Genomic DNA, 24,953 nt, shown 5'->3' on the forward strand with positions numbered 1-24,953 from the left:
ACTAATTCTACTTTCCATACATTACATCATCTTCCTTTTGCTGTTTCTGCTGACTCACTATTCCAGCTGGCTTCTCACATGCCTACCCTGACCATTTTTCCCGCATTTTGTCATTGGTATCATTCCTCAGCTTCCTAACCTTCGAACACAGATGTCCTGGTCCCCTCTTCTTCTGTCCTTGGGTAGTTTCTGTGCATCATATTCTTTCTATTCTGTTCTTCCCTTCTTAATACTGGTAATTCTGCTTCAAGCTTAAAAAATAATGCAATATGACTGATTTTTTTAGTTAACCATTTGCTTGACATATCTTATTTGCTTAACATTCTAATTTATTCTTAATCGTAATGTTTTAGAAGCTATTAAATTACTTTCATGGCTATTTATGCCTAATGTATAAACTTTTTTTCCTTCTATAAAGGTTGCTGGTGCGAATCCCGTAAATGCCAGTAGGGACTCTGCTCTGGGGCGGCACGGTGGCGCAGTGGGTAGCGCTGCTGCCTCGCAGTTGGGAGACCTGGGTTCGCTTCCCAGGTCCTCCCTGCGTGGAGTTTGCATGTTCTCCCCGTGTCTGCGTGGGTTTCCTCCGGGCGCTCCGGTTTCCTCTCACAGTCCAAAGACATGCAGGTTAGGTGGATTGGCGTTTCTAAATTGGCCCTAGTGTGTGCTTGGTGTGTGGGTGTGTTTGTGTGTGTCCTGTGGTGGGTTGGCACCCTGCCCAGGATTGGTTCCTGCCTTGTGCCCTGTGTTGGCTGGGATTGGCTCCAGCAGACCTCCATGACCCTGTGTTCGGATTCAGCGGGTTGGAAAATGGATGGATGGATGGATGGACTCTGCTCTGTTGGACTCTTGAGCGAGGCCCTTATCCTGCAATTGCTGAGCGCTTGGAGTAGTGAGAAAAGCGCTATATAAATGCAATTATTAAAATTAAAAAAATTATTAAATTGGAAAGAATGAAATTGTCTCTTCAAATGGGCATTCATGACTTTTATAGAATCAGGCAAGAATTAATATTGGCATTCGCTTGAGTTTTGATGCTTCCGAGGAAACAACGAGGCTGACATTAGCGAACTGTTCACATTTTTCGCTGCACCCTAAATCGTGCAGACACATTTAATAATAATAATTCATTATATTTATATAGCGCTTTTCTCAGTACTCAAAGCGCTAATTGACTCTTTTCTCCGAGCCGAAGGACGCCGTGTCCCCGTTTTCCCTTTTTATTTGAAACACAATGGTTCCCGGGTGTTTATTACGTTATTTATTTACCATGCTAAGTAAAAAGGAAAAGCAGCAATCAAAGCGCAGTTTGCTCCTCGAGCTCATAGACTCCGATTGAGGGAATACACGGCAAAGAATGGCGGGGTGTTAGGCACTTGAAATTCGACAAGCTTCCATTTGGTGCAGTTGCTCTTGCTACACATTAAAATAATAACGATACCAATAAAATAAAAAAAAAAGAGTAAGTGTGGTGGGCCGCAGACAGACTACAAAGAATGGCGAGTGTCCGGCACATTCAGTCGAGCAGACTCCTTAGCACTCCGCTTGCCGGTGATTTAAATCTCGTGCCTTAACTTTAACTAACTTTAAAAAAAAAAAAACTGCCACACTCGGGTCACTTACCTTCTACCTCAGGGGTGATGGGACCTTTTAAAACGCCGCCTCACTCAACAGCGAGAGTCTACAGTCGCGAACACAGCGGCCTCCGGATCCGCTCATAAAGCGAGAGAGACTCGATGCGCGCGCCGGCTTCATTTTCGTCGCTCTTGATGACGTCACACGGCAGAACGCGGCGCGTGAAGTTTTAACGGACATGCGCGGTTTTCTGGACACGTGCGCTGCCTGCTGTCAGTTGGAGGGCTGATCGGTTTATTGTGAGTGGCGCTTGTAGTAAAAAAAAAAAACGCACTGAGTGACAATAACATTGAACGCTTTATGAAAAGCTGCCGTGAGTTGAATAAAGAAAGGTATGTTTTCATTTATGACGGCTTATTAGAATGGTAGAAAATTGTGTCGAAAACGTGCAATCAAGCTTACCCATCCTATTCACTGGGATCTGAAGGTCCCCAAAGGTCTAACTCTCCACTACAATACCGGGTCCATGCATTTGAAAAAGAAAAAAACTGCGCGAAATCCGAGCAATTCCAGCTGTGCCCCCTTGTGCTCTTGGCGCAGAATGTATTTAATGGTCTTTTATCCACTGCATTAAAGCAATTCACAATTTGAAAGGCTTCAATCAGCTCTCCTCTTAATCTCCGTTTGCTGTAACTGAAAAGCTTCTCCTCACAGCTCAGACCTTTCAGTCCCAAATCTGCCTGATTTCTCTTCCTTGGACTTTTTCCAGCACTGTTATGTATTTTTTGGTAATATGGCGACCAGAACTGAACACTGCACTCTAGGTGAGGCCTCATTAGGGCCTTGTGTAGCTTAGCCGTCACGTTCTTTGACTTGTACTCCACACACACACACAATATAAACTGTTGTTAGACCTATATAAGTGAAAGACCGGTATATGTGTGTGTGTGTGTGTGTGTATGGGGCAGTCCGCTCTGCTCACGCTCCACCACAGATGGCGCATGCGTACACCATAGTAACACTGCTAGGGATCCTTCAGGTTCTTTTTTTGTCCACACGCCGCTAGTTTCATGCTCAAATTTTCACGTGGCACCTTCTCAAATGCTTTCTGAAAATCCACATAAATCATATCACACACATAGAAGTGCAATATATTAGTAAAAAAAAAAAAATCCCTAATACATATAAACTGACGTCTTGATGGCTTCTGAGAACTGCCTGGCGGTTGCTTGTGACGAGTTCACTGTGACACTCGGGTGTTTCTCCAAAGGTCACAGAGCTCTCATTGTGTACTCAAATTTCACATTTTTGCTTCTTACGTGTATTACTTTAAATTAATAGCACTGTTCATTCATGTGATCAGTTTCTTTCATTCTTTGTCAGTAAAATTGATACAATCCGCTTTGGCATTGTTCAAACTGACTATGAACTTCCTACTGTTAATCACTGTATTGTCTTAGAATTCTTTGATCTTGTCTCACTTTCACAGTTCAAAAGTCCTATTGACCCCCTTAAACCAGCCCCCAGTCCTCTGGATGTTGTACCACTACACCTCTTAGTGGTAGCCTTTGATGTTTTGGGCCCACCTCTACTACCCATCATCAATAATTTTATTAGTTTGGGAATTGTGCCCTCATATTTTAAACATGCTGCAGTCCGTCCCCATCTAAAAAAGGCAGAATTAGATCCTGGAGTTTTAGCCACTTTTCATCCAATTTCCCAATTGCCATTTCTGGCTAAAATATTAGAAATAATTATTTATAATCAATTGGTTGATCACCTTAACTCCAATAATTTATTTGAGGTCTACCAATCTGGCTTTACGCGTTATCATGGTGCTGAGACGGCCCTGCTGAAAGTATTCAATGACATCTCTCTTATTACTGACTCAGGTGACGCTCCAGTCCTTCTCCTCCTTGACTTGTCCGCTGACACTGTTGACCATGAGACATTGCTGTTGTGGCTTGAACATCTCGTTGGGCTTGAAGGGGCTGCTCTTAACTGGTTCAGGTCATAACTAACTGGTAAACAGTGACTTTAAATTCCTCTTTTTCGTCTACTGCTCCTCTTAAATGTGGTGTTCCTCAGGGATCCTATTTTATTCTCTATATACCTTCACCCTATTGGATCTATTTTTAGGAAATGTAACATTTCTTTTCACTGCTATGCTGATGATACTCAGGTTTATATTCCCATCTGCAACTCTGCAATGAGTCAACTGCACAACTGTCTTTCTGAACTAAGATCCTGGATGGCTAATAATTTTCTTGACCTAAATCAAAATAAAATGGAGGTGCTGATAGTGGGTCCATCAGCTAAAGCCCAAATTGGTCTTGGACTTCTCGGCTCTTTCTCTGTCTTTTCCAAACCTCAAGTCCGCAATCTTGGTGTTACCTTTGACAGTAACCTCTCTTTTCAGAAACAAGTAAATTCTGTAGTCAAGAGTTGCTTTTTCCAACTTCGTCTATTAGGTAAGATTAAGCCTTTTTTATCTTCTAGGGATCTTGAGATAGCTACTCATGCGTTTATCTTTTCTCACCTCGATTACTGCAACTCGCTGTATTCTGGGATTAACAAATCCCTGACACACAGGTTACAGTTGGCCCAGAATGCTGCCGCTCGCTTTCTGGTTGGGGCAAGAAAGTCGGATTCTGTTTCTCCAATATTAGCTTCTTTACACTGGCCGCCTGTCAGTTTTCGAATTGATTTTAAAATCTTGCTGCTAGTTTTTAAATCTTTACACGGGTTTGCTCCTGCCTATTTATTTGAATTGTGTGTTTTACATCAGCCATCCAGAGTGCTTAGATCTTCTGGTCAGCTGTCTCTGGTTGTCCCTCGTACCAAGTGTAAAACTAAGGGGACAGCTGCTGCTCCTCGCCTGTGGAACTCTTTACCTCGTCACATAAAGGAGTTGCCTACCATTCAAAACGAGATTAAAGACTCATTTCTATTCACTCGCACTCCGTGACCGTCATGGATTCAGCACATTCTTTTAAATCTTTCAGACAGTCATACTATAAGACACTTTTTCAAAGGTCCTTCCTTCAAGTGTCACCCGCTGCATTCAGATCCCAATCCAGGTGGTGCGTCGTGTGCGGTGACACTCTATCAGCTCCTCCTCCTCCTTCATTCATTTCCTTCACGTTTTCCTCCGCACACAGCACAGTGACCACTGCTCCATTATCAAGTATGCGGATGACACCACTGCTGGTAGGACGCTTATCTCCGGACGACAAAAGCCATGACTGAGATCAAGTGGGCTGTTTGCTATAATCTTACTCAGAACGTCACAAGGACCAAAGAAATGAGATTTGACTTCAAGAGCCAGAAGTCTTCATGCTTAACCATCACTGCTCTGGTGGAGGAGAATTGAAATATTCAGGAACGAACCTGGCTAACAATTAGAACTGGAGTTCTCCAAATACAATCGGCGCTCATTTCTCCTCCGTAAGCTTGGACTTTTTCATGTGGACAAGGGTTGTCTTTTTATCGCAGTCTGATCCAGTCTGTCATTCTTGTGACTTGGTATTCTATCTTGATTTATTTAATTTTACACTTTCCTGGACTTTCTGGGATTTCTTATTGGCTGTTCTGGGGTTTAGGAGGCCCGACAAATTTTGATTAAGTCATTTCTGTCGTCCTATTTTGGTTCCAAACTAACTTGTCATTTTTTTTTTTTAGTATCTTCTTTGTGGTGCCATTTTGTGATTTTTGCATCAGCTGTTGGCAAAGCAGTTTCCCCGGAGAGCATGCTTGCGTGATGCCATCGGTGCCACCCTTTAAAAAGGCCGTTTATGCATTGTGCCACACACGTGTGGATTAGGGGACACTCAGCTGGCTCGATTGTGCGTGATAGTACCAGAGATGGGGGTCCGATACCTGCTATTAGCACTCTTCTCTCCTTTTAGATAGATAGATAGATATTGGTATAGTAGGCAGGATCAGATAGATAGATTTTGGTATAGTAGGCAGGATTAGATCAATAGATAAAAGGCACTGTATAATAGATAGATAGATAGATAGATAGATAGATAGATAGATAGATAGATAGATAGATAGGCACTGTGTAATAGAGAGATATTGGTATAGTAGGCAGGATTAGATCGATAGATAGATAGATAAAAGGCACTGTATAATAGATATAGATTTTGGTATAGTAGGCAGGATTAGATAGATAGATTGATAGATAACTTTATTAATCCCAATTTTCTACAGAAAGGAATAGAAAGCCCGTACCTCGACAAACGCACTGATCTCCTCATAACACAGAAACGCGCTTTTCCAGCTTCTTGGAATCACCTCATTTCCGTCCCTTACCCACTGACAAGACGTCATCCCCGGCTCCTTCGATCTCCGTTCATTTTATTTGTCCCTCAATAAAAGCTTTGTGACTCCACTGACATCTTGTCAAATGTACCTGATTTTTGTCCTTATTTGCTGTGACTGGAACTTATGCCCAGTATACGGGGAGGTTCCCCAACGCTTAATCGGTCCCATCAGTTTGTTTCACCACAATTGTTTTCAGGGTTGCCAGATGTGTGGTTTTCACTCTAATTTGCACTACTTTTGTAAGCTTTCTGAGGTGAGCATTTTTTGTGCTATTTTATATTTTCAATGCTTTGTTATTTAGAGTGATTCAAATAATAAAAGGGCATCTAGTGGGGTGAAGATTGCTGGTTTCTTGCCCACAGGGTTACTCAAGGGTACAAGAACAACTGCAGTGAAGGCCGGGCATTGGTAGGTCAATGAGAGTTGGGCTTTCATGTGTGGCACCAGGTCACCTGCATGTGTGTTAGTGCTGGAGACAGAATAGTGTGGAGTGACTGGCACTGGGCACCACTGGAGAGTTTATCTGGATGGGATCTCAAGGTTTGATGCCAACTCCCCTCCTGTAGTCCTCATTCACCTATGACTGCATGTTAAAACACAGACCCCACCATATTATTACAAATAAACTACCGTCAGTGTGCGGATTGCTAACAATTTTAAGATGTCTTACAGAGATGATGAGGTCCACCTCCTGATTAAGGACACAATTGGGCCTTAATGTTAGCAAACCATGGAGCTGGGCAAAGACCTGAAGAAGCAGAAGGTGGACCACATGACCATCTAAATCACAGGGAATGCTATTGATAGGGTGAGCAGCTTTAAATCCTTTGGAGTGACCATCAGTGAGAAACAAAGTGGACACAACATGAAGCTGACCAGCACTGGAGGACAGAGCAGAGCCGTAGCATGGAGGGTGATGCGAACTGTGCACCAGTACCAGGCACCGATCAACGACAAGGTGGAAAAAAAAAAAAAAAATCAATAAAAACATTAATATCACTCAAAATTAGTAAAACGTTTATAGATATTTCCCTTTACTTTTGATGATTTTGGAAACAACTTGCACGTTGAAACGTGTTCATATCGTCTTTTACAATCACAGCCACATTATTGAAAAGGAAAGTGCAGTCCTCAGTAAAATAACAATGACGACAAAACGACACACGCGCCACTACTATGTCAACGCACAACTGAGTCGTGTATTTGCATTTTCAAATATTTTGTTAATTTTTTGAAAATATTGTAATTTTTTTAATGTTAATAAACAATTTTGCTTTGCACATCATTAGAACACTCTAGATGACAACAGGCTATTCAGCCCAACAAAGCTCGCCAGTGCTATGCACTTAATTCTTCTAAAATAACATCAAGTCGAGTTTTGAAAGTCCCCAATGTCTTACTGTCCACCACACTACTTGGTTGCTTATTCCAAGTGTCTATCGTTCTTTGTGTGAAGAAAAACTTCCTAATGTTTGTGTGAACTTTACCCTTCACAAGTTTCCAACTGTGTCCCCGTGTTCTTGATGAACTCATTTTAAAGTCACCGTCTCGATCCACTGGACTAATTCCCTTCAGAATTTTAAACACTTCAATCAGGTCTACTCTTAATCTCCTTAAGGCTCAGCTGTTTTAATCTTTCCTCCTAACTCATCCCCTGTAGCCCTCAATCAGCCTAGCCGCTCTTCTCTGGACCTTCTCTAGTGCTGTTATGTCTGATGGGCCCAAAACTGGACTCCAGATGAGGCCTCACCAGTGTGTTATAAAGCTTGAGCAGAACCTCCTGTGACTTGTACTCCACACATCAAGGCGCTATATAACCTGACATTCTGTGAGCCTTCTTAATGACTTCTGAACACTGTCTGCCAGTTGAGTCCACTGTGACTCCTAAATCCTTCTCATAAAGGTGGGCTTTCGATTTTCAGACCTCCAATTGCGAATTAAAACCTAACAAGACCTAAACCTAATACAAGTGTTAGGCTCATCTCTTTTAATCTTTCCTCCTAACTCATCCTCTGTAGCCCTGGAATCAGATGAGTTGTTCTTCTCTGGACCTTCTCTAGTGCTGCTATGTCCTTTTTGTAGCCTGGAGCCCAAAACTGCACCCAGTACTCCAGATGAGGCCTCACCAGTGTGTTCATAAAGCTTGAGCAGAACCTCCTGTGACTTGTACTCCACACATCAAGGCGCTATATAACCTGACATTCTGTTAGCCTTCTTAATGGCTTCTGAACACTGTCTGTCAGTTGATTGTGTCGAGTCCACTATGACTCCTAAATCCTTCTCATAAAGGTGGGCTTTCGATTTTCAGACCTCCAATTGTGAATTAAAACCTAACAAGACCTAAACTTAATGCAAGTGTTAGGCTCAGCTCTTTTAATCTTTCCTCCTAACTCATCCCCTGTAACCCTGGAATCAGCCGAGTTGCTCTTCTCTGGACCTTCTCTAGTGCTGCTATGTCCTTTTTGCAGACTGGAGACCAAAACTACACACAGGACTCAAGATGAGGCCTCACCAGTGTGTTATAAGGACTGTGGTGGGCAGCCGGGATGCCCCCTCTACATATGTTATGGGGGAGCAACCATGGGCTCCTCAGTACCTCCCCCAGGGCGCTTGGGTGGCAGTGTCCCTGGCTGACGATGGTGCCTCAGTTTCCTGCAGGGCTCCATGGGAGATGGAGTTCTCCACAGCCCTGTTGGGATCTGGGATGGCCGCCAGGGAGTGCTGCATGGGTCCCCGAGGCGGCCCGGAGAACTATACAGCTCCGCCCGGTGTAAGAAAGGCGCTATAGTGCGCCCAACTTGACACAGGAGGCACGTATAAAACAAACAAATCTTTTATTTTTCTTCAGCTGGAGGGCACGTCTTCCCCATAATCCCTCCAGCCACAACACAGTTCCAAGCACTGAGTCAGCACACTCCTCTCTCTTCCACCCGACTCTGGCCGCTGGCTCCCTTTCATCGAAGTGCTCCAGGTGGTTGATTAGTGACTGTCGCTACCCGATCTGCGCGCGCAAGCATATTGAAAGCCTAGCATGCCGTAAAGTGTTCACGCCTGCGTTAAACAGATTGGGCAGCACCGTAAAGTGTGCGATGACGTAGCCTTTCATTACGCACGCGCGTGCGCGCAGATCAGGCCGGCAACAGGAACCAGGTAGTGACACACACTGCATGCGCTTAATGGAAAAAAAAACAAACAAAAAAAAACAGTTTACGGTCACGGCCCGATCTGAACTGTGCATGCCGATTCACAACTTAACATTACGGTTTATTCATTTTAGTTCCACATTAGTTTACCATAACGAAAATATTCATCCTGCAAAATAAACGAAGCAGCTTTTATGGCGTAATGTTGACGTGCAAGGGGAAGCATGGCTGTGCACACCTCGGCTTGTCTTTGTGCGCATGTGTGCGCAGATCGGGTAGTGACAGTGACATCCAGCTGCACTTCCGGGTAAGGTGAGACCAGTGCCCAAATGGGGCCAGCCGCTCCTGTTGCAGCACCCCCTGGTGACGCCTGCGGAACCCCACAGAGCTACACAGAACTCCAACCCCCATGAAGCCCTGGGGGAGTCCGAGGCACCGCTGCAACCCAGGGAGGCTGCCATCTAGCGTCCAGGGGGGGAAGATACTGGGCTTCCCACCCTTGTCCCCCTGGCAGATGTGGTGAAGGGGCGTCCCGGCCATCCGTCACACCGGAAGTGCAATCAGAGGCTATAAAAAGGGCCAGCAACTACCACTCGGGAGCCAGAATCAGGAGGAAGAGGAGGAGGTTGCCTGGGAGGAGTGCTGGTGCCGTGTTGAGTAAAGTGTTTTTGGGACTGTGTATTGTCTGTGCTGTGCCCCACAGGTGAAGAGATTGGATTTTACCCGTGCCTCTGTGTCAGTCTGTGCCGGGTCGGGCGCTATACAGCGTCTTTATCACACTACGCATGTGTGGGGAAGTTGGAGGAGTACAATGTGACGGATTTCGATGAAACTTGATGTCTTGAGTTCCAAGCACGCTCCTTTGAACATAATTAGATTTTGATTCAGCCTGATCGGGCGCAAAGCGTTTTAACGTTACACACGGCCGAATTTTGTTCTGTCCCCGAATCTTTTTTTTTAGATATTGTATTAAATTTTATCAAAATTGTCATTTGTTTATGTAAATAAATACAATTCAAAAATAATATTTTCTTTGTGAATACCATAAATTTGTTGTGTCCATTTTGATTGGCGAAGGGCGCTTATGTTCCCCTTTCGGCACCAGGCGTCATTTTGCCACGCTACGGCACTACTGGGGCAGATCACGTATTTCCATCTCTTCTTAAAAAATGTTTCCAGCTGCACAGTGGAGTCCGACTTCACCAAGTGCATCACATCCTGGCCGGGCACCTGCTCAGCCCAGGGGCTGAGGGGTACTGCGGTGACGGGTACACAGAATATGGGCAGCACCCTGGTGCCGCTTGTTCAGGACACTTATAACACATGCAATCAGGAGTATTAAAGAGCTCAGCCATCTTGTCGAGCCATTTTTCAAACTCCTCGTCTTCTTGGTGTACTGACAGGTAAGGCAGACACCAAAGAATCAGGAGATGGAAAAGCCCCAAACCACAGTTTATACTGTATCTTCTGCATCACGTCAAATGATGGCTACTTAAACAGAGCCGATTGTTTTTACTCCAGTTGAACCGTTTTTACATTTTTATACATTGGGGTGGATGGCCGGTGGACAACGCTTTGACACTGGATCTGGGGGAGCAGCCATAGGATGCACACTACGTCCCCCCGGAATGCATGGTGGCAGTTCTCCTGGGTTACATCAGGGCCACAGGCGTGGGACTTCAGGGCTCAGACCTGTTGGGCTCCGTGGCCACCACCAGGAGGAGCTCCACAGCTTAATGAGCCTGTCAGCCACACCTGGATGTGCAGCCTGAATCACCTGAAGCACTTCTGGGTGGGCTATGAGGAGAGCCTGCAGCCACTACTCGAGGAGGAGGATGATGACGACCACCAGCACCAGGACCAGGACCAGGACCAGGACCGCCTGGGAGGAATGGAGAAAGAAGAATATTTTTATTTGGTTTGGTGTGGTGCTTTGTGGGACTGTGCTGTAGCCGAGGACCCCCCGAGTGGAAGGAAATTGTTTTTATTTTTACCTGTGCCTCCATTGTCAGTCTCTCTCTGGCACCTTTCACACCAGATTTATTATTTTTATTCCAAGAGCTAAACTTGAAAGAAGTGGTGAGGTGGCCTTCAGCTGTTATGCACCTAAAATCTGGAATACGAGTTTACCGATAGAAATTCTCCAGGCTAATACGGTGGAACATTTTAAAAAACTGATAAAAAGTCATTATTTTAACAGGTCTTTCTCGTTGCTTAATTTTAATGTAACCCTGATATTCTGTATATGCATTTAATAATTATTTTATTTTTTAATCATATTTCCACAATCTGTACTAACCCCGACTTTCTCTGCGGTTATTTTTCTGTGGTGCCGATCTGTGCCACCGCCACCCGATCAAAGCACCCGAGGTCCACATGACCATCATCATCATCATCATCAACTTCTTCCATGTGATGCCTGAAAACCATAATAATAATAATTCTTTGCATTTATATAGCGCTTTTCTCACTGCTCAAAGCGCTCAGCAATTGCAGGTTAAGGGCCCAACAGAGCAGAGTCCCTATTGGCATTTACTGGATTCAAACCAGCAACCTTCTGATTGCCAGTGCAGATCCCTAACCTCAGAGCCACCACTCCGCCACGAGGACTGATTGAGATCACGGATGTTCAGTAAAATGCCTAGAGGAGGACTGGATGGTCTCATGGCCTTGGAACCCCTGCAGATTTTGTTTTTCTTTTCTTTCACCAGCACTTCCGTCCTCCTGGCCATCGGACATTACTTTATTCTTTTGTTACGTAGTATTGCCTAATCTTATTTTTATATTCTTCTCTTTTCATCTTGTCAAGTATTTTGAGCTCATCATTTGTATGAAAACGTGCTCTAGAAATAAATGTTGTTGCAGGTTAGCGTGAGGATCTCGGTGTAATTAGCGACTCTAGTGAGCCACAAGAGACATTAACAGTAGGGCCAATGAATGATGTAAGGGTGAACTTGGATTCAAATCCATTAAAAGGAGAGCAGAACACAACAAGGACAGATGTACAGTGCATCCAGAAAGTATTCCCAGCGCTTCATCACTTTTTCCACATTTTGTTATGTCACAGCCTTATTCCAAAATGGATTCAATTCATTTTTTTCCTCAGAATTCTACACACAACACCCCATAATGACAACGTGAAAAAAGTTTACTTGAGGTTTTTGCAAATTTATTACAAATAAAAAAACTGAGAAAGCAACTTTGCCATAAGTATTCACAGCCTTTGCCATGAAGCTCCAAATTGAGCTCAGGTGCCTCCTGTTTCCCCTGATCATCCTTGAGATGTTTCTGCAGCTTCATTGGAGTCCACCTGTGGTAAATTCAGTTGACTGGACCTGATTTGGAAAGGCACACACCTGTCTATAGAAGGTCCCACAGTTGACAGTTCATGTCAGAGCACAAACCAAGCATGAAGTCAAAGGAATTGTCTGTAGACCTCCGAGACAGGATTGTCTCGAGGCACAAATCTGGGGAAGGTTACAGAAAAATTTATGCTGCTTTGAAGATCCCAATGAGTACAGTGGCCTCCATCATCGGTAAGTGGAAGAAGTTCGAAACCACCAGGAATCTTCCTAGAGCTGGCCGGCCATCTAAACTGAGCGATCAAGGCAGAAGGGCCTTAGTCAGGGAGGTGACCAGAGGTCCTCTGTGGAGAGAGGAGAACCTTCCAGAAGGACAACCATCTCTGCAGCAATCCACCAATCAAACAAAGAGTGAACTCTTTGGTGTGAATGCCAGGCGTCACGTTTGGAGGAAACCAGGCACCACTCATCACCAGGCCAATACCATCCCTACAGTGAAGCATGGTGGTGGCAGCATCTCGCTGTGGGGATGTTTTTCAGCGGCAGGGACTGGGAGACTAGTCAGGATAAAGGGAAAGATGACTGCAGCAATGTACAGAGACATCCTGGATGAAAACCTGCTCCAGAGCGCTCTTGACCTCAGACTGGGGCGACGGTTCATCTTTCAGCAGGACAACGACCCTAAGCACACAGCCAAGATATCAAAGGAGTGGCTTCAGGACAACTCTGTGAATGTCCTTGAGTGGCCCAGCCAGAGCCCAGACTTGAATCCGATTGAACATCTCTGGAGAGATCTTAAAATGGCTGTGCACCGACGCTTCCCATCCAACCTGATGGAGCTTGAGAGGTGCTGCAAAGAGGAATGGGTGAAACTGGCCAAGGATAGGTGTGCCAAGCTTGTGGCATCGTATTCAAAAAGACTTGAGGCTGGAATTGGTGCCAAAGGGGCATCGACAAAGTATTGAGCAAAGGCTGTGAATACTTATGGACATGGGATTTCTCAGTTTTTGTGTTTTGAATAAATTTGCAAAAACCTCAAGTAAACTTTTTTCATGTTGTCATTATGGGGTGTTGTGTGTAGAATTCTGAGGAAAAAAATGAATTTAATCCATTTTGGAATAAGGCTGTAACATAACAAAATGTGGAAAAAGTGATGTGCTGGGAATACTTTCTGGATGCACTGTAAGAGCCCAAGAGGGTTGGCACTGGCATGTGGTCATGTTGGGCTGGCTCTCTTTTAGATCTTCATTTTTAATCATCGCTTCCATTTTAATCTTTAGTTTATTGAAATTTCTGAATTTAATTTGATTTGAACAAACCAGATAGATTCCTTGGTTTCAGTTTTTGAACAATTTTATAATAAGTCAAATGGTGTCTGTTTTGCGATTTTGCGTTTGCCAGGGGTTTCACAGTGCCCCTCTCCCTTTTTCTCTTTTTAATGTGCAGGCCACAACTCTGTTTAAGATTTGCAAGGCAATGTCTTTAGCCCTCCATTGGCCTCATTTTATTTGGGGGGGGGGGGGGGGGCGATGCCTCTTTTGAGTTCTGTCAACCTGGTGGATCGTAACACTTTAGAGTTCATCCACAGTCTTGTGACTTCCAGGACCATCTCCCCCCTAGCCATAGATTACTATGTGGTAGAAAGGGTGCCACAAAATTGAGGTGCTCACACGAAACAAAACAGAGGTGTGGAGAATAAAGACCATTAGGATTAATAAGGTTTCAAGGAAAAGATACAAAGAAAACAATCATATAATTGAGACCTACATAAAATTATTTGAATTCTAAGAAAAAAATCAAAGTTTAACAAATGGAAACATTTAGAAAGATATTTTACCGTTAAAAGTGTGGTAAAGCCGTGTATTTGAACTTCCCGGTATTACTTTTTGCCTCCCCACCGATTTCTCACATGGGAGTCAAGCGTCTCTCATCTGCGTTTATTTAACAGTTTATATTTCTGTTCATTAGGTTTGCTGTGTCCGAGCTGACCAGTATCTCCTCGTTTTATCCATAACTCTTTCGGAGGTCTGGTTGCTGGGGGTCTCTGATTTTTCTAGCGTCTTTTGAAGTACAATGGTTCAGCTGTTACCACCTCACAGACAGAGGAGTTCCTGGATCTACCTCAGTCTGGTAGAATCGACATTTTCTAAGTTTTAGCGTTTCTTTTTGTCTCTTGGGTTTGACTTCTCCAAACGGGTTTGGTGTGCTGTCAGACCAGGAGAGACCCTCGCTCTCAATCTTGACGTTCCTGATGGTCAGCTGTAACTTTAATTCCCATATATTTGCAGCCTGGTCTTAGATTGTTCCTAATAATCTCTCCTTTTGCCATTCATATGATGCAATATTAATTGGCAGAGCATCTAATGACCCATCTAATGTTGTTTTGCGCCATGTCAGGCCTATCTCGGACTGTACCCTTTGTTTGCTTCACCTTTCTGAGCACCAAGTACTCACTCACTTGAGAGTGAAATCTTTTGTCGGATGTTTTCTTCTTTACTAGGTCTTTGCTCTAGCGTGAGTTCCCATGTGTTGGTTAAGGTTGCTCCTGACAGTGAATCTTTTGCCACATTCAGAACAGCAATATGGCTTCTCTCCCGTATGAATTCTCCTGTGAGTCTCAAGATGGTTCCTTTTAGAGAATCGTTTACCACACTCGGTACAGAAATGTGGCTTTTCTCCATTGTGAGTTCTCAGGTGGGTGTTAAGACCACTCTTAGAACAGAATCCTTTTCCACACTCGGAACAACAATACGGCTTTTCACCCGTGTGAATTCCTTTGTGCTTCTCAAGATGATTTTTTCTAGAGAATCCTTTGCCACATTCAGAACAGCGGTATGGCTTCTCACCGGTGTGAGTTCTCATGTGGGTAGCAAGATTGCTGCTGCTGGAGAATCTTTGGTCACATTCAGAACAGAAATACGGTTTCTCTCCAGTATGAATTCTTTTGTGGTTCTTGAGATGGCTGCTTTTTAAAAAGCGTTTTCCACATTCAGAGCAGCTGTATGGCTTCTGCCTTGTAGGATTCCACTGACTGTCTTTGTACTGAGACTGGCTTTTAGAAGATTTTGTCGATTCCTTCATATTTTCATCATGCACTGTTTCTTGTGGTCTGTCTTGAAGTGACAGAGTTGATGAAAAGCTGGGACCCTCCTGTATATCTGCAAAAAGACGTGACAATCAACAGTGTAAGGGACTGTGTGATACTGACAAAGTGTGCAGATCAGCTTATTCCATCCATGCATTATCCAACCTGCTATATCCTAGCTACAGGGTCACGGGGGTCTGCTGGAGCCAATCCCAGCCAACACAGGGTGCAAGGCAGGAAACAAACCCCAGGCAGGGTGCCAGCCCACTGCAGGGCACACACACACCGGGCACACACTAGGGACAATTTAGAATCACCAATGCACCTGACCTGCATGTCTTTGGACTGTGAGAGGAAATCCATGCAGACACGGGGAGAACATGCAAACTCCACGCAGGGAGGACCCGGGAAGTGAACCCCAGGTCTCCTAACTGCGAGGCAGCAGCGCTACCGTGCCACCCTCCAGCTTATTCCTGTTCATATAAACCCAACAAGAAAACTTCAACTCTTTCATTTTTATAGTTTTACCGTTTTTCTGTGCATGTTTGCTATCTCAAGTGTGAAGGATAAAGAGACCTTGGAAAACATAGAAGAAAGAGCAACAAAGAAAATAACATTCAGCTTTTCATGTTCTTCCTGGGGTTCTGCCCTGGCTCCTCTGTCTTTTGAGTTCCCCTAATTTATTTGTTAAATATTTTCACCCTCTACCTTCAGAATAGCGTCAAAGGAGCTTGGCCCCCAGTCCCATCAACTTCTCAAATACATCGCCGACTGTGGCCACCACCTGAGGTAATTTAACAAAGGCCCGGCCTTCACCTCAGTGTATCGCTGAAGTTTTGTTGGCATTTGGTCGCCTTGCCACAGCCTCCTCTTCTGCCTAAAATGTATGCTTCTACCTTTTGGAATATTTTTAAAGCATTGAACAGTCTGTTTATGCTCTCACTCGTGGTCTTGGGTTGTTGGTTAGCCCATGCATATTTTGTTCTTTTGTGGTCTAGTATTGGTCTCCTTGTGTTTAGTTTCTGGTCTGTTCTCAGAGGTTCTTTTCAATTGTGTACATTCTAGCTGTTCTTTCTGTGGTGGTCTTCTATGTCTGACAAGTATCGCTCCTTAGTTTGTAAACATACCCTGGCACCTGTGGTGGTATATAAAGAAATACTTCAATAAGAAGTCTAAGCATGATTTTCAAATGTTAAGGAGCTAATTGAGTTTTGTACAATATCGGTCCTCCTCAGGGCTATCTGTCCCAGCTATGCTCTCAGACATGAGTTATCATAAATCTATTCAATTTAAACTTATAAAAACATTGTAAATATCTAGGGTGGCATGGTAGCGCTGCTGCCTCACAATAAGGAGACCTGGGTTTGCTTCCCTGGTGCTCCCTGCGTGGAGTTTGCATGTTCTCCCCGTGTCTGCATGGTTAGGTTAGGTTAGGTGCTTTGGCGATCCTATATTATCCCTAGTGTGTGCTTGGTGTATTTGTGTCCCGCGATGGGCTGGATTTGTTCCTGCCTTGCACCCTGTGATGGCTGGGATTAGTTCCAGCAGACCCCCCGTGACCCTGTAGTTGGGATATAGCAGGTTGGAAAATGGCCGACTGATTGTAAACATCTAAAAAACACAAAAACAGCACAAATCACATTCCCAATTAGAGTCTTTCCTGAACTATTATGTGAAATGTGCTCAAAAGGGCCAACCTTTAAAGATTAACAATCTCAGCACAATCCTAGAAATAGAAGAAACGTCATTCCTCACCACGTCGTCGTAAACCAGGTGGGCCAATAATCGTTCAGAAGGTGGGCTTCCAAAACACTCCTAGTGTCCAAAAACTTCATAACTCTTCTCCTGCACTTCCAACAGATACACTTATTTATTAACAGTGGTGAAATCTGGAGTAACGGAGAACTTCTCTTTACTGGCCAAGATTGCAATGACACCAATGCCAGTATCCCAACCCACTTATCCAACAGGCGCCTGTGGTTTAAATATTTATTTCAATATATTACTGAAAACATGGTGGGCCTCTTGGAATAAGAAGTCCTCTGGACACATGACTTCTTCTACAGTTGTGCTTGAAAGTTTGTGAACCCTTTAGAATTTTCTATATTTCTGCATAAATATGACCTAAAACATCATCAGATTTTCACTGAAGTCCTAAAAGTAGATAAAGAGAAACCAGTTAAACAAATGAGACTAAAATATTATACTTGGTCATTTATTTATTAAGGAAAATGATCGAATATCACATATTTGTGAGTGGTAAAAGTATGTGAACCTCTAGGATTAGCAGTTAGTTTGAAGGTGAAAGTCGAGTCCGGTGGGATGACTATCAGGTGTGAGTGGGCACCCTGTGTTATTTAAAGATCAGGGATCTGTCAAAGTCTGCTCTTCACAACACATGTTTGTGGAAATGTATCATGGCACGAACAAAGGAGATTTCTGAGGACCTCACAAAAAGACTTGTTGATGCTCATCAGGCTGGAAAAGGTTACAAAACCATCTCTAAAGAGTTTGGACTCCACCAATCCACAGTCAGACGGATTGTGTATAAATGGAGGAAATTCAAGACCATTGTCACCCTCCCCAGGAGTGGTCGACCAACAAAGATCACTCCAAGAGCAAGGTCAGCGAGGTCACCCCAGGGTAACTTCTAAGCAACTGAAGGCCTCTCTCACATTGGCTAATGTTCATTTTCATGAGTCCACCATCAGCAGAACACTGAACAAAAATGGTGTGCATGGGCAGGGTTTCAAGGAGAAAGCCATTGCTCTCCAAAAAAAACATTGCTGCTCGTCTGCAGTTTTCTAAAGATCACGTGGACAAACCAGAAGACTATTGAAAGAATGTTTTGTGGACAGAGGAGACTAAAATAGAACTTTTTGGTTTAAATGAAGATTTGATTTTTTTTCTCCAGCTTTCTGGAGTTTTTTTTGTTTTTGTTTTTTCTGTCCACCCTGGCCATCGGACCTTACTCCTTTCTATGTTAACTAATGTTGCCTTATTTTAATTTCTTATTTTGTCTTTTATTTTTCTTTTCTTCATTATGTAAAGCACTTTGAGCTACTTTTTGTATGAAAATGTGCTATATAAATAAATGTTGTTGTTGTTGATGTTGGAGAAAGGAAAACACTGCATTCCAGCATAAGAACCTTATCATCCCATCTGTGACACATGGTGGTGGTAGTATCATGGTTTGGGCCTGTTTTGCTGCATCTGGGCCAGGACGGCTTGCCTTCATTGATGGAACAATGAATTCTGAATTATATCAGAGAATTCTAAAGGAAAATGTCAGGACATCTGTCCATGAACTGAATCTCAAGAGAAGGTGGGTCATGGAGCAAGGCAACGGCCCTAAGCACACAAGTCGTTCTACCAAAGAATGGTTAAAGAAGAATAAAGTTCATGTTCTGGAATGGCCAAGTCAAAGTCCTGACCTTAATCCAAACGAAATGTTGTGGAATGACCTGAAGAGAGCAGATAATGTGAGGAAACCCACCAACATCCCAGAGTTGAAGCTGTTCTGTATGGAGGACTGGGCGAAAATTCCACCAAGCCGGTGTGAAGGACTGATCAACAGTTAGCGGAAACATAATATTTTGCCACTCACAAATATGTAATATTCAATCATTTTCCATAATAAATAAATGACCAAGTATAATATTTTTGTCTCATTTGTTTAACTGGTTTCTCTTTATCTACTTTTAGGACTTGAGTGAAAATCTGATGATGTCTTAGGTCATATTTATGCAGAAATCTAGAACATTCTAAAGGGTTCACAAACTTTCAAGCACAACTGTATTACTCTACCAAGACAAAACAATTGCTCGCCTCTAATTCTGACTTAACATTAGCAAAAGCTGAAATTCCATAAAGAGAGTGTCGACATTGTGCTGTCCCCACTACGTTCTCTTTTAAATTTGCACTTACCTTCTCCACCATGATTTGGTGATGGAGGTGGACTCTGAGGCGAGACAAATCCACTTATGCCTCCATCTTGATCCCCAGACTCCAACTGAAGGTCTTCTTCCTTGACCTGCACTATAATGTTATACTCGTCCATATGGAGGACGAGCGGCTTCTCCTCCGTCTCTTCCTTGATGCCCACCGTCCCCTGTTCACAGTCCTCCTCCTTAACGTGTAGACTCTCCTGTTCAGGCGGACCATGTTCCCATTCACACTCTTCCTCCTCCTCCTTAATAGTTACAGTCCTGATCTCCATGTCATTCAAGCCTACGTGACACGTCCCCCCGCTCACCTCCATGCGAGTTACAGGAAATGGCAGATGCTTCATCTCTCTGTGAAAAGAACAAAAAAACAAAAGAGTGAGATCACTTGAAGATCAAACAAAAAAAAAAAAAAAAAGAAACGTGATCATCAGATGAAAGTCCGGACAGTTTAAAGAAGGACAAACTCAGATCCTTGGGGGCCGCAGGGGTTTGTCACGACTACCGTTAGTGACTTCTGCAAATTTAAACACAATTCTCTGCCCCCCCATCCCCATAACTACCAACCAAACAAGAATGAGATGCAAAGCAAACACACAGACGGCCACCTAACCCTGGGGTCTCAAACGGGGGGGGGGGGGGGGGGGGGGGGGGGGGGGGGGGGGGGGGGGGGGGGGGGGGGGGGGTCACCATTTTCACCCTAACCAAACTCCTATTTAGATGTTCATGAAGCTCGTTATCTCATCCTCTCGCTTGATCGCGCTCTCATTCTCACGCATCCAGCCATTTCCAAAACTCATTTTATTTCTTTTTCGGAGATCACAATCCACATCTGGGATTGTTTCTGCCTCACACCCTATGCTATGCTAGGATGGGCTCTGAAACCCCTCTGTGACCCTTTTTGGGACTGAGCCGTTCGACAATTCACCTGCTTTGTGGACCACCGCTGATCAGCATTTCTCATACCTTTACCTTATTTCCAAAAATTCTATTCCAACCAATCATTATTGTGACGGGCGGCCACGGCCATTACCTGGCTGGATGGAAGGACCCCCTAGTATCCACAGGGCAATACCGTCCCTAGGACACTAGAGGGCAGCCCTCCAGATTGCCGCAGGGCATGCTGGGAGTTGGAGTTTGGCACAGCCCTGTTGGATTCCTTAGGGGGCTGCAGAGCCATACAGTGGACTTCCACCACACCTGGGATTGATTCCAACTAATGCTGATGAGCCACCTGGAGCACTCGCAAGAACCGCCAGAGTTTGGAGGAAGAGGGAAGAAGCTTGCTGTGGAGGTGGAGAGGTACTGGTTTCCACATTATACGATACCAGTAATGGCGCACCACACGATAACATGCAGTGAATCCACTTGACTTACAGTATTCATCCTCTTTCTCTGCACATTTATCATTCGTTTGCTCAGAGGTTGATGCGTTTGCCGTTTCCTGAGCAGCTCGTTTTCTCCATCCTAGTGACACGCTTCTTCTCTTCTTCCATCGGCATCTGTTCGTGTTAAAACTGATGAAGTCAGTGTTTGTGTTTCAATGGCTTTGTACGTTTCATTTTTCAATCTGCTTCAAGAATGATTTAAAATATGAAGAGGTAGAGGAAGCGACGGCGAAGGTGGTAGGGAATGAGAATGGCGCCCGTACGCATGCGGTGCATGGCCACGCAGCCGAGAGTTGATTTTACGACAAAATAACCTTGGAGGTCAATCACAATTTCCCCTTGGATTAATAAAGTATCTACCTATCATTACCCCGAAAGCGGACAGTAGACGTCACGTAGTACGTGTTCCAAATTTGAGGTCAGCAGGTCAAACGGTTTGTGAGCTACAGACGATTTCAAATCCTGGACAGACAAACGGACAGCCACCATAGTGTATTATATATAAAGATCCTAATAACGGTCAATAAAAACGGTATTGATAAAAAAAGAAATGAGAGGGGATATGCAGAACATTACGAACAAGATAATTTACTGTAATAAATACATTCAAATAATATACAAAGAGGATAATAACACCACACCCACTTGGGTGTAAATAAATCGAACCAAAGCTTTATAAAGAATGGAAAATAATAGGGGGGGGGGGGGGGGGGGGGGGACCACCAACAGATAATGGAAAAGGAATACAATAACATGTTAAAAAAAATACAGAAAATTTTTTAACATAAGAGTGAAATACAAGCGTAAAACATCAACAATGTAAGTAAGCAGATGACAGTCAAATTGACCAATCAGATCGCTCTGAGGGACTGGACACACAGACCTTAGCAGATACCCATAGAAGACAACGGCACATACTCATCGACTTCCATCAAACTTCGAGTTTTTGTCACTTCTTACTCCCCCCTCCCCCCTAATTTTTGTGGCCTGTCCACCCAGCGGCAGTTCACCCAACATCGCCCTGCTACCGTCGGCCCACGTCCTTCATTACCCTGCTCTTCACTCACCGCTCCAAGATTTTCAAGGGAAAGTGTGTATCCAAAAAATGAACTTGTGTCACAACCCAATTCCTTAAAATTTCACTAATGCAACCCCCCCGATATCTTTATAATTTGGGTCTTTACTACCAACTAAAAACTTAGAAATGACTTCTTTGACTGATAACATCTTGTTGTAGGTTGCTCATTGGACCACCAAATCATTCTGATGGCACCAAACCGTAGTTTTTTCAGCAGCTGGACATTCTTTTCTGAACCCAATGTCCATTCTCGGCCCACTCCGATGGGGACGGCGGACCCTTTAAGATGCACAGAACTTTCAGCCCCCCACATATGAACTAAAGGTGCTTGGTGAAGTTCTTCTAGGTGGAGTGGTGGCTCTGAGGCTAGGGATCTGCACTGGCAATCGGAAGGTTGCCGGTTCGAATCCCATAAATGCCAATAGGGACTCTTCTCTGTTAGGCCCTTAGCCTGCAATTGCTGAGCGCTTTGAGTAGTGAGAAAAGCGCTATATAAATGCAAAGAATTAAATTAATTACTTACTCAAGGAGATTTTCAGACTTCTCGCAGGTTTCTTTCAAATGTACAGAATGAGCCACAGCGAGTGTCAGTCCCTGTGTTGAGGTGTATTGATTATCGGTCATGAACAACGTATTGATAAGCAGTGTAGAATGACGGCCAGATGTCATTAATGGAGGGGTGTTTACGACAGTAATAAATGTTAGCCAGCTCTGAGTAGACTAGGAGCCACACTGAAGAATTGTTAGTTGGCGTCAGCACACGTTTGTTCCTTTATTCGAGTAAAAGAAGCGAACAAAAGAGAGACGTCCTCTTTTTAGGGGTCGAGCCTACCGCCTCGGTCGGTCAACTTTCCACACTTGGGTCAGTCCGGTAGTCCAAGGGTCCATCTTTCTTGAAATCGAATGCATTTGGTAGCAAAAAGAAAGTTGTGTCTGAACGGAAGACGTTTTTGTCACCTGCTGCTGGGACTCGTCGATGTGTTCAACTCTGGCCATGTTCTGACCTTACTATCGAATAAAATAGCTTTCGCTTTCAACATATAGTTTAATACACTGTAAAAAAATGTCAGTAAATTTAACAGTAAACACATTGTGAATGGTGAAAGTAAAAAGACCTTATCGGAAAAAAAGGAAAGTTACCTTACGTTCTACTGAAAATGACCTGTACATCTTAAACAGTACATTACTGTTTACAGCCAAGTTCGGTTACATCGATATATTTCTACCTCCAAAATACGCTACATACCGTTTATGAATACATTATGGTTACACTGAAAAAAATCAGTTAATTTTACAACATAAAACTGTTAAATAGCAACACTAAACAACCGCAGAATGTAAAACAGTAAAGCGCTGTGTCACGAACACCGATATTGGCATAAGGACACGCCCCCTTTTTACCGTATTGTTTCTATTGAACCGCCTACCTGTGAACAGCAGGGGAAAAAAAAATTTCAACAGAAGGTTCGGCTGAAGATTTAGGGTGTAGGCGTAGACGGCGGGTCAAACGCTGTTACCGGTATGTGTGGACTGTATACACGTCCGTGCAAATCTAATCAAAATTATGTTAACATACTCCGCATTTTATCATTACAGTATTTGCAAGATAACATGCAGACTTTATCAAAATAGAACAATCTTGTTCTTCTTTCGGATGATCCCATTAGGGGTCGCCACAGCGGATCATCTTCTTCCATAGCTTTCTGTCCTCGTCATCTTGTTCTGTTACACCCATCACCTGCATGTCCTCACAGGTGGCGCAGTGGTAGTGCTGCTGCTTTGCAGTAAGGAGACTGTGGAAGATTGTGGGTTCGCTTCCCGGTTCCTCCCTGTGTGGAGAGCGCTTGGAGTACTGAGAAAAGCGCTATATAAATGTAATGAATTATTTATTATTATTATTATGTGTCCTCTCTCACCACATCCATAAACCTTCTCTTAGGCCTTCCTCTTCCCTGGCAGCTCTATCCTTAGTACCCTTTTCTCAAAATACTCAGCATCTCTCCTCTGCACATGTCCAAACCAACACAATCTCGCCTCTCTGAGTTTGTCTCCCAACCGTCCAACTTGAGCTGACCCTCTAATGTCCTCATTTCTAATCCTGTCCATCCTCGTCACACCCAATGCATATCTTAGCATCTTTAACTCTGCCACCTCCAGCTCTGTCTCCTGTGCCACTGTCTCCAGACCATATAACATAGCTGGTCTCTCTAGCTCTATCCTTAGCATCCTTCTCCCAATATACCCCTCATTTCTCCTCTGCACATGTCCAAACCAACACAATCTCGCCTCTCTGACTTTGTCTCTCAACTGTCCCACCTGAGCTGACCATCTAATGTCCTCATTTCTAATTTCCTGTCCAACGCAAATCTTAACATCTTTAACTCTGCCACCTCCAGCTCTGTCTCCTGTGCCATCGTCTCCAACCCATATAACATAGCTGGTCTCACTACTGTCCTGTAGACCTTCTTTTTCACTCTTGCCGATATCCGTCTGTCACAAATCACTCCTGACACTCTTCTCCACCCACTCTATCCTGCCTGCACTCTCTTCTTCACTTCTCTTCCACAATCCCCATTACACTGTACTGTTGATCCCAAGTATTTAAACTCATCCACCTTCGCCAACTCTACTCTTTTCACCCTCACAATTCCACTGACCTCCCTCTCATTCACACACGTGTATTCTGTCTTGTTCCTACTGACCTTCATTCCTCTCCTCTCATATCTCCACCTCTCCAGGGTCTCCTCAACCTGCTCCCTACTATCACCACAGATCACAATGTCATCAGCAAACATCATAGTCCACAGGGACTCCTATCTAATCTCGTCTGTCAACCTGTCCATCGCCATTGCAAATAAAGGGCTCAGAGCCGATCCCTGATGTAATCACTCCTACCGCAGACCTCACCACGGTCACACTTCCCTCGTACATATCCTGTACAACTCTTACGTACTTCTCTGTCACTCCCGACTTCCTCATACAATACCACAGCTCCTCTCTAGGCACCCTGTCATATGCTTTCTCCAGGTCCACAAAGATGCAATGCAACTCCTTCTGGCTTTCTCTAAACTTCTCCATCAACATCCTCAGAGCAAACATCACAGTCCACGGG

At 44.0% G+C, this 24,953-nt stretch overlaps 1 protein-coding gene across 1 annotated transcript in view; it reads right to left on the bottom strand.

Annotated features, from left to right (window-relative positions):
- LOC114669329 (zinc finger protein 729-like) overlaps positions 1–24,953 on the bottom strand; it is a 119,656-nt gene that overhangs the window by 27,833 nt on the left and 66,870 nt on the right. Inside the window, exons 7-9 of the mRNA XM_051921747.1 lie at positions 19,359–19,726; positions 14,844–15,504; positions 6,572–6,782 (exon numbers count right to left, since the gene is read on the bottom strand). Of these exons, the coding sequence (XP_051777707.1) occupies positions 6,572–6,782; positions 14,844–15,504; positions 19,359–19,726 (1,240 nt within the window). The remainder of the gene's footprint in view (positions 1–6,571; positions 6,783–14,843; positions 15,505–19,358; positions 19,727–24,953) is intronic.

The sequence above is a fragment of the Erpetoichthys calabaricus genome (assembly GCF_900747795.2).
Source record: "Erpetoichthys calabaricus chromosome 1 unlocalized genomic scaffold, fErpCal1.3 SUPER_1_unloc_22, whole genome shotgun sequence".
NCBI classification, from domain to species: Eukaryota; Metazoa; Chordata; class Cladistia; order Polypteriformes; family Polypteridae; genus Erpetoichthys; species Erpetoichthys calabaricus.